At 40.9% G+C, this 11,014-nt stretch overlaps 1 protein-coding gene across 1 annotated transcript; it reads left to right on the top strand.

Moving 5' to 3' along the window:
- The first annotated feature begins 586 nt into the window (after nt 1-586).
- Nucleotides 587-10,934, top strand: LOC120627969 (arginine/serine-rich coiled-coil protein 2). The gene is made up of 10 exons (XM_039896108.1): nt 587-778; nt 2,635-2,709; nt 5,183-5,279; nt 5,806-5,993; nt 6,161-6,192; nt 6,573-6,644; nt 7,253-7,338; nt 7,787-7,899; nt 8,501-8,648; nt 9,031-10,934. The coding sequence occupies exons 1-10, from the start codon at nt 710-712 to the stop codon at nt 9,174-9,176; spliced, it is 1,026 nt and encodes a 341-aa protein (XP_039752042.1). The 5' UTR covers nt 587-709; the 3' UTR covers nt 9,177-10,934.
- The last annotated feature ends 80 nt before the right edge of the window (nt 10,935-11,014 follow it).

The following is an 11,014-nucleotide window of genomic DNA, read 5'->3' as shown; positions in this document are numbered from 1 at the left end:
ATTCAGTTTCTAGTAAAATTTTGTTTTTTGGACTACGGATTCATAATTTTTTTTAAATAAATCACTATTTAAACAGAGGTGCCAATACTTTATTGAAATGATATATGTTGGTCAATGTAACCGAATCAGTTGTTGCGCATGCTCAATTACGTGCTCAATGATGAAACATCGATTCTTTGACAAAAAGAAAAGTCAATTTTCTCGATTTTTCCTTCCAAATATCGATTTAGTTTTTTTTACTGGCTTTTCGGCTTTGAGCTCTAGTTCTTTTCAGTTTTTCCCTTCTGTACATAAATGTGTCACTAAAGTATCGCCTAATGACCAGAGAGTGTACAAGTGCTGTAATACACAGAACTATGAAGGAAAATAAATAAATAGTAAATAATTATTCAAATCAATTCAAAGCGCGCTACGAGCCCACGAATATCTGGAAAACCGACGCCTTATATAAACAAATGAGAGAACATCGTAATTTTAACAAATTTTGATTTATTTTTTCTTAAACTTGTACTTTGCCATGTCCATGAAACTTTTTTAATCAGTTTTTTTTATCTTTGGTTGGTCATTCGTCTATGTGCTTTCGTTTTCCACCATATTGTTTTTCTTATCAATAAATGTTGTGATTGTTCAACGTTGTAATTATTGGGTGCTGTGTAGTAATCATTTACTTAATCTAAGATAGCATTTTTTAGTTTGAAAAGGTTGAAATATGGATTCCCTAGTTGGCTACGGGAGCGACGACGATGGTGAATGTGGTCGTTACGGTTACCAGCCATCGGTACGTACATACCACACCTTTGTAATTTTCTTCCAAATTATACTATTAAGCATTAAAACGATATAAGAATTAATCTCAAGCTTGTTCTTCATACTTAACTGACGTTATTGAACTCTGCTAACCTACAATATTTACTTCGGTAATTGAGTTGAGAAATTACTCTTATGTTTGTTAAGAGTGTAAATATAGACTAATAATGGTACGTCGTGTTAAATGTAAGCACGTAGTGTCGTAAGAGGCAACTTAGGGAATATAATGGAGCACTGTGCTACTACTACCGTCTTATTCGATCGGCAAACCCTCCCGTTCGAAGAGACATTTAGCCCAGCTGTAGAGTGTTACAGGCTATTGATGAAGTGTAAAATATGATACAAAACATGACTTCTACCTTCTAAGAAAGCTCAGATCACTGTGCGGGTGAAGAAGCTACGTATGTACGTGTTGAACCCAGTATGTGTTAATATAAGCAGTTTTACAATGCCAAATATGTTTGCAGTGACTCTACCACTGCTTGGGAAGGTACAATCTACCGAGAAGAAGCTGGCAAGGAACTCGGCAGTTGCTCTTTTCCATCATTTTACAATTATTGTTCTATCTCATCTTAATACAAGCACAGGGGCCCTTAAATACAAACCATTGGTGATGAGAGAGATGTGCCTGATGTGAGAGGCTTTGGCCGTGGCTAGGTACCACCCTACCGACAAAGATGTGCCACTAAGTGATTTAGTGTTCCAGTGCGACATTGTGTTGAAACTGATTAGGGGTTTGACAACCATACTGCCTAACAGGTTAGCCCGCTACCATCTTAGACTGCATCATCACTTACCACCAGGTGAGATTGCAGTCAAGAAATAACTTGTAGTGGAAAAAAAAAATGGTATCCTCCCCTGGCACAATGGTGAGTGCTGTGATATTTTCTCTGGTCTAGTCTGGTGGGAGGCTTTGGCCATGGCTAGTTGCCTCCCTGCCTTCAAAGATGTGTCGCCAAGCAAACTGATCATAAGTATGGCTCTAATAGGCTTAATATCTGCCATACCCCTAATAGGTTAGCCTGTTACTATCTAAGACTGCATCATCAGTTACCATAAGGTGAGATTGCAGTCATGGGCTATCTTGTAGTGGAATAAAGAAGTGCAAGGATCATGTAATTTTACTTTATTTAGGTTTTCCATTTACCTAGCTTGTCATTCACTTGGTGCAGTAATAGTTGGCGTTTCCTTACACAAGATCATGTTTGAGAGTCACATTGTTTTAGTTTTATGTTTATGAATGTAGGCATCACTGTCATGTACAAACATCTTTGTATTGATGTATATGTACATCAAATTCATCCCTCATCTGTGGGCCTACTTGAATAAAGAAATATTTGATTAGACGTCATTAAGATTGTCGCTATTAGTAAGCTGTATGGGGTGGTACGGACACGTGAAAATATTACTTTTACAGATGTGACTACTATTTATACTTTCCCTCTTGCAAATGTTAATGTGTGTAAAGATAATTATTTGAACTAGGTTATTAAAGTTATTGTTATATAATGTGTTCTACTGATTAGTGGAACTAATGTCTTTATATATATAAATAAAAAAGCCAGAAAATCGCTATGCCTTGACCAATTTAGCACTTTTTATTTTATTAAAGGTTAATTTAAGTCTAAATAAGGTTTATAAAAACAAACATTGAAAGTTGCCCAGAAAATTGGAAATAGGGGAAAGATTAAAAGTCCTTTTTTTGTACACCTGTCAGGTCAGCCAGTAGTATGTTTTATAATCAGTAAATATAATAATTATTAGTATCATAATTAAGAAACAGATATTAATCAGTGTTCTCTGCTTGACGATAGACTGGTATTCTAGGGTGGTGGCGACAGCGGCGCGCGTCGCCGGGAGGACGACACCAACTATGACGATGTGAACATGGACATGAGTGAGGTGAGTTGCATCACTGTACTACTCAGCGTGCACTCATAGCTCTATTGGCACTCGTAGAAAATCGCCTTGATAACAATGTGTGTAGAGTGAGAGTGGCGCAGTTTATCCTTGTTACACCTTCATAGTGCTAGCAAATGTCAGACAAGTTATTTTGACCAAAGGCTATTCCTGACCTGAGGCAAAATTAGGAGTTCATCCTACTCTTTTCACTTTTCTCAGCAACTTTATGTTTCATAGTTATGTAACCAGCATCGTTTAATATAATACAATCCTTTTAGGTACTATCTGAAGTATTTTGTTAGTTAAATAATTGTTGTGAATGCAAGTGTGTAGATGGGAAACAAGTAAACTTACCTTTTTCTACTTTTAAACTGTTAGATTGATATGTGCCAGGCAGGCTTGGTGTTATCTGATCTGGTGTGGCCCAGACCAGCAGTGTGGCTCTTTTTTTTACTAAGGCCCTTATTGCTATTATTTTGCTACCACATCAGTGGCATGAACTGCTTGCTGCTGGCTGGTCAATAACTATGTTTTGTTACTGTGCCAAAAGTTTCAATAACTTGAAGACTGTAGCACTTTTTTACTTGATATTAAACCTGTATTCAGAACACCAAAATCCTGACCTGTATACTTTTAATTGTAATCAAAATAGCTTACCTGGCAATGTTTCTAAGGAACACAGTAAACAAATAAATCTTTGTGACGTTGGTATGTATTTGTAGAACTTTAAATATTAATTGGTTTATTAGGGCTCCTTTTAGTTTCATACTTATTTGATTCTAGTGATTATTCTATGATTATACTAAGTATATAATTCCCGGGTGTAATCTATTATTAAATATCAATAAATTAAAATCATGTAAAATAGTTAAAATTCAAACAGCATTCTGTTTTCAACAATGATATTAACACTTTTATTATTTTATATGTTACCCATTTGTAAATTGACACAATACAAAAGTCAAATTCTGCGCCATGGGGCCCGACGCGCGACCGATGAGACCTTCCTTACTGCTAGCATGTGAGTATGTAGCCTTAAGAAGATTGACGTATTGTTACGGACAACTATGAATATGTATCTGTATGATGTAATGGAGCGGTAACTAATATAACATATATTTTTCACTAAAACATCTACTGTGATCATATGAAGGTTTTTAATGAAATTTGTCTGAACTGTTCAAGGTTATCCAAACATGTCAGGGCTCTATTGATATATTCAATTATATCTCTTGATCTTTATAAAATACTGTTATGGAGTGCAGTAATCATCATAGCTTTACTAAAATAAACTCTTTTAAATTGATTTTTTGTCATTAGACCATTCAAGGCAGGTTGAGAATTCTGTTAGCTTTTGCTTTTAAATATTAACCTCACAGCATTGGAGCAAAATTTTTATGCAATATCTATGATTACCCTTGTTATTACAGATCAAAATCATCAGTTTTCAATGTGTCAAATTAAAAAGACAAAAAAATAAGACCTAAAATGAAAAGGAAAAGCAGATTTGTCCTTTGTAATAATCCTGATATGACTGGATAGACCCTTATTTTCAATGATTGTTGTATATTACAACCAATGCAATCTTGATTTCATTGCAGAACCGTTGCCCATTCATATGATTACGTGTAGACTGTGGACCTGTGAACAACATCAAGTTTTAAAAGATTTATGTTCATATGTATCATTTTACGTTGTTTTAAGGTTACAAAATAATTCATATAATAGTTTTTTTTGGGTTCACAAATTCCTCTTACTAATTATTTATGGGAGCATTTGAGAAAAGCTTTACAATGGTTTATATTATTTTTAAATTTTAATTGGCGTTTGTCGTCATACTCCAATAAAATGTGTATGATGTAGCATAACTTTACCACAGGATCTAATCAGGATTTTGCAGTGGCCCATGAATATTATCACGTCATGGGCCATGACCAGTGTATTCCTACGGAACAAATATCAGCCCTGGGCTTGGGCATATGATCAGCTGTGATTGTGGCCAAGCCTCTTATGTATAAAAGATCGTAATAAGAAAGGTATAAGGTTTATACCTCTCAATAAAGATAATAATTATTATTATTAATAAACGAATATCCACCCATTAAAGACCATCAAGAACAAAACCTCAGCAGATGTTCTTTTTACAAATGTAAACTTTACAAATAAACAGCATATTTTGAGCAGATAATAACAATATAACAAGCAACCATATTTGTCACTGTCTAAAACAACCTTCGCGATCATTTTTTGAAATAGTACCCCGCGCTCCAACAATGGTCGTTGCTAACCTATGCCTTTTTAATAATATTATTGTAAGGCACTGCACTTCTTATAAGTTATTTTTTGCAAATACACATAAAAGCTGATCGTTTAGACCGAAAAACATCCGTACTAGTCGAAGTGGCTGTTCCGGTGGCAATAGTAATAGTTAGCTGGTCGTGTGGCCGTGAGTGAGGTCTGCCCGTTGTCGCAGGAGTCCCAGAGCGCCGAGTCGGAGCCCGAGCTGCCGCCCGCAGCGCCGGCCGCGCCGTCCGTGCCGCGCCACCCCGTCGCGGACGACGAGCGCGACAGTGAGTGGATGCGACACCCTGCTCGAGACGAATACTATAGCATCGACATTGAGAGAGTTGGCATCCGTGACAACTGATTAAACACGTTCATCGCCAAGGCTAAATCTTGGACTTACATAAATGGCCATCATTGAAAACCCGTTAATATGTCTTTTTTCATGTGAAATGTTTAAAATTGTTGTTTGTTTGTTTGTACTCCATAGGCTCCGAAAAAACAGGACTGATTGAAAACATTTCTTTGCTAAAAGAAAGCTAAACTATCACGAAGTAACATAGGTTAAAATTTGTTTTAAGAAAACCTGCGTGACAGAGGCTAGGTTCAGGAGGGTATATACTTATAGCTAAAACGATACGGCCGATGATCTATAGCTAGTACAGGATTTTAAAGGACCATCACGCGACGTCGCGTTACCGGCCACAGCGTAATAGGCCGCTTCACGTCTCGTGATGCGGCAGCGAACGTGTTATATTGATCGTAATCAATGAAGGGTTTGAAAACTACGAATAATATTATTTCATGCCACAGATAGCCGCGAGCGAGACCGCTCTCGCTCGGCGGACGGGCGCGACAACCGGCGCGAGCGCGACCGTGACAGACCCCGCGAGCGCGAGCGACTGTCGCGGGAACGCCGCTCTCCGCGACGCGACGAGCGCAGTCGGCCGCCGCGCCGCGGCTTGCTGGGCGACCGGCCCGACGAGCGAGCAGACGGCCGGGTGAGTGGCGCCTGTCTACACAGTCAAATCGACCATTATGATAGATGATACTCATTGTAAATATCGTGTAATCGCAATCGTGGCTCGTTTTGAAATGGCTGCTTGTTGTCCGGCAGGCCGGCGCCGCGTCGCAGCCGTCGCGGCCGCCCGCGCCGCGCGCTTCCGAGGCCCGCGACGCCCGCGACGCCGCGTCGCCCAGGTGATCTGCCGCTGCACTGCCGCATGGCGCCGTCGAACTGTCAGGATGGGCTATTCTAGTCCACGGCTCTCACCATCAGCATGCCTGAATGTCTCATTCTGAGAGGAAAACCGTGCCCCGTGCCTATTGAGAAGCCGGAAATGAGGGCGTAGGCCGTAATCCACCACGCGTGCCATGTGCGTATTGGCATACTTCCCACGCCATTGAGAACATTATGGAGAACTCTCGGGCATACAGGTTTCCTCACGATGTTTTCCTTTACCGTTAAAGCTGGTGATTTTAAATTGTTTAAATGAGCTGTATAAAGCTGAGACGCAGCAGGCGGGCTCGGGCAGTGTAGGGAGCGCGAGTCGTAGTGCAGCGGCCGCTTGCTTGCGCAGGTTCGCGGAGGCGCGCGAGCGCAGGGACCGCGAGCGGGGCGCGCGCGCCGCCCGGCGCCCGGACGAGGACAGGTACCGGAAGGGGTTACTAGGACTCCACCTATTACACATATCTCTGACGATAAAAAAGTTATTGACCTTCACGAAGACCACTGTCGACTAGTTCCGCAGGGAGCGCCAAATGTTTGTTAAAACGAACTTTCAATCTCTTATTACGTATACAATTTTGTATATATATATTGTATACGTGATATCCACAGACTCGTAACCTCTGCCTGGTGACAAATGATGAGTAACAAACAGACAGAGCTCTCTAACTAAAAGTTTTTACTGAGTTTTCTCATGTTTTTCCACGTGTATCTGTTTGCGTGTGTCCCATCATTTTTGATAAAAAGTGGGGTTACTTTTTATCTATCACCCCTTTCCAGGATGCAAGCTATCTCATTGCCAAATATTATGACGATCGTTGTAGCGGTTTAGTATAGATTACGTTTAGAATATTAGCATAAGTATAGTTTATACACAGTGATGTAACACCTGCTCATATCCAACATTAATGTTAACTCTTAGCACAGCTGTACAAAGAGGCATGGTGGGAACTAACGTAACCGCAGCAAATGTGCCTTGTGGAACTAGCCGCAACTAACACTGGACTATCGTGTTCGCAGGCCGAGTGAGAGGGAGCGGCGAGGGTCGCCGTCTTCGGCCGACTACCGCCACTCCTCCTACAAAGTGAACAAGAAGCTGGACGTTATGGAGAAAATGGGTATGTGGTAGCGACCACTGAGCGGCTAGATTACCCGCCTGGTCCGCTATCGAGGCGGGCAAAGCGAGAGGCTTCTACCCAGTCGAGGGGCGCTTATACTTATACGGCACACCTATCAGCATACCATATATCAGCCTCTAATTTTAGGCTCGTCTGCTGTTACGAGCTGATTCAATAAAATTAATAATGATAATCATTTATTGAGGCAAAAAATAATGGATACAAAATTGACATGGATGCCCCAACCTCTACGGAAGGAAAACCTGTATCACAGAGGGTAGGTCCTTCCTGAAGTTGGCTGCTTGTTTATTTTGAACCCATGTTTCATAGTCATATCATACATATTATAACAATTAAAGGTACAAATTAAACTATGAGTTAAGAATGAACTGTGCGAGCGTGCGTGCGAGCGTGCGTGCGTGCGCGCGCTCAGGCAGTGTGTGCGCAGGGCTGCAGATCAAGACGCCCGACGGCTCCATGGCCACGGCGCGCCAGCTGCGCGCCGCCACGCAGCCGCCCGGCGCGCCCTACGCGCTGCCCGCGCACCGCGCGCTGCACCAGGTACGTACACCTGTCATTGTACAACAGTCCAATTGTTCTTTGACCACTGACCTAGTGTAAACTGTGCTACACAGTCAGCCTTCCTCAATTATACAGAAAAAAATACGCAACGAGCAAATAGTGAGAGATTTTAACCAAAAGACGTTTAATATGAAATTTATATGAACTGCAATAAATTAATGATGATGTCCATTCCATTTTATGTCAGGTATGCCAATCGGCTTGTTCGGTCAAATATTTAATTTAAAATAAATTACGAGCTCCCTGGCGCAGCGGTGAGCGCCGTGGGTTAGAATGGGAGGTTACGGGCGTTATTTGGGAATTTATAATATCAAAATTTTCCGTGGTCTGGCATACCGACGAAATCAAAGTCAAATAATTGTTTATTCAAATAATATTCGTACATTACACGTAAAATTTGACATAGAAATGAGAAACTAAAGCTACGAGAGTTTCGAACTCGCCCGATCTAAGAAGAAGCCCGCAACAAACTTAAAAGTAAACTAAAAATATTAAAGAAGCAACCCGGTTAGAGCAATAGTTTACACCCCAACATGTTGGCCGTGATGCCGCCGGCGTTTCCTGACGTAGCGCTGCGCAGGTGCAGAAGCGCAAGCTGCTGTGGGGCCGCAAGGGCGGCGACGCGGCGGAGGCGGAGGCGGCCAAGTGGAGCGGCGCCCGCTTCGCGCAGGACGCGGACGGCAAGCAGGTGTCCAAGTTCATGCGCCTCATGGGCATCAAGGACCCGGGTGAGCGCCGCGCCGATTCATCTTACTCGCATTGTTGTCAAAGCTAGCTCGGGCTTTAGAAAGAACGTTAACATGACAGATATGTTCACACGCAGACTTTTTTGTGGGTAACGATGAGTACATTAATCTTGTAGTACATAATTTCTAAGTATAATCAATAGTTTCCTCAGCGCACGCGGTTTTTATGAGCAGCATTCTGCTACTCTGAGATATTATATTATTGCAATTTTCTTAAAGATGTAAATTTTTATTTAAATAATTTTAGCCCGCGTCACTTCGTGATAGTGTAGCTTTCTGTTAAAATCGGTCGAGTACTCCCGGAGCGTGTTGGGTGGACACGAAGAAACCCCCTCGGTACAGTGTGAGCATGCCTTTTGTGCAGCGGCGGTGCGCGCGGAGGCGGCGGAGGACCCCAACAAGAAGCAGGAGGAGCTGTTCCAGGCCATGCAGGCGCAGTACGAGGTGGCGCGCGCCGCCACGCACACCATGCGCGGCGTGGGGCTCGGCTTCCAGCGCGCCAACCTCTAGACCACTCCGGCAGTGGATATTGTGGAAATTAAGCTTACTATGCTGTTATTTCAAATTTCTTCAAACCTTATACTCCACACTCGCCAAATGTGTCGCCTTTAATATATTTCTTACCCCCACCTTGTCTAGTTGATAAATTTATTTCTTCATTTAGTAATTCGAACCTCTTCGTCTCGTGTTTAACAAATTCCAATTGTTCCCCCTAATCGAATCTCAATCCTTTCTCGCAAGTATGTAATAGATGTAAGTCTGTAGTCTAAAAGATGTTTTTCAAAATGAGATTTTTTTCAGGGGTTATGATTGAAGGCTGCCAGATGCTTTTTGTAACGCGTTTCAAATTTACGTCCGGTTAAACCGACTAATGAGGCGTGGCGTTCAGAACATTAGAGTTTATATAGCCCTGATCTCTGCTTATTGTTCAATCAATATGCTTTTCGCGGAGTATTATAGCAAATTAAGCTTAACTTTCATAATATATCATGGAATTATTAGAATCCAAAACATGTCTTCGCAATTGTTTGTACACTGTTGTATGATTCATAGTTATATTGTGTTAATTCCCGTGGTTTATTTGCAAATCGAAGCTATTGACGATTTCTAACTCCCTAGTTTAGAAGCTTAACTAATGGGGGTATTTTTCTTTGTCACCATTAAACCCACCTTTGGGTGGATTGTGGACTAATTTATAACTTGCCAAAGCGAGTAAGTAGCATTTGGCTCGAGTAAGTGAGTACGGTCGAATGTGCCATGTCCATGAACTGTGTGCTTACCTAATTGTTGTGATGGTAAGTTTATGTTATTGCATCTATTTTTATAAATATTAAAAATAATATTGTCGACGAAAAAGTGTGATATAGGAATTCGAATTTTATATTTATTACTGAAATATATTGATCGCTGCACATTTAATGTAGGTTGTAAATAATGTTTGTGTTCTCTGCCGTATTGAGTTCTTGTATTCTCTTGTCATTAATCTAAAATAGAAATCAGTGAGATGTTATTACCCCCTCTAGCACTGCTAGAATGGGCAGGAGACAATATACATATCCCTGGGGAAAGAATAACAATTTATCTTCTTCCACAGCTTTATCAACTCTCACAGCTCTGGCACACAAGTGGAAATAATATATGTGTAATAATAAACGGGGGTAAAGTTCTCCTATTCCATGTTCCCGTGCGTTAGCAGGTGGACACGTCAATTATATCCCCTGTCAGGGGACATTTTTCTGTCTGTGCTACCCTGTGCTGCCCTGCTGTGAGCGCTGTGGTGGATTGCAGGTCTCCATCCTTAAGCCGAGATGACTGATTTATTATTATTAATTGGCGTATGCGATATAGTTTATCGTTCTTCAATTACGCATTTATATAGATATATGTATACTTATGTCTTTTATTCTTAGTATAAGGTGGGGCCGCTTTTTTTAGCTGTAGTGGCTGGTCCATCTCCGCGGGGGTAGTAACTTCTCATTTCAATCAATCTTAACCGTAGTTTTGTTAGTAAAACTATGTTAGAAGTTTCGAAAAAAATGTTCATCTATGCTTTGTGTGATATAAGATATATTAGGTTTATGGATATAGCTGATGAATAGCGTTCTTAAGAGTCATAAAAGTAGTGACCGTTGCCGTATAGTGGTTGCTTTGTTATTGTCCTATACTTAATAAGTTTACTCCAAAAGTATGATTCATTTTTCTTAATTAGCAACGATCACTACTTTTGCATTGTAAAAAATAAAATAAATGATATCTATAATAATTAAACCCAATTTGGTTTTTATCCCCCCTCGTCCCGCGGGTGTCGTAAGAGGCGACTAAGGGATTACAACGGAGACCGGGTACTC

The sequence above is a fragment of the Pararge aegeria genome, chromosome 12, assembly GCF_905163445.1.
Source record: "Pararge aegeria chromosome 12, ilParAegt1.1, whole genome shotgun sequence".
Classification (NCBI taxonomy): domain Eukaryota; kingdom Metazoa; phylum Arthropoda; class Insecta; order Lepidoptera; family Nymphalidae; genus Pararge; species Pararge aegeria.
This window is presented reverse-complemented; position numbering and strand designations above follow the sequence as displayed.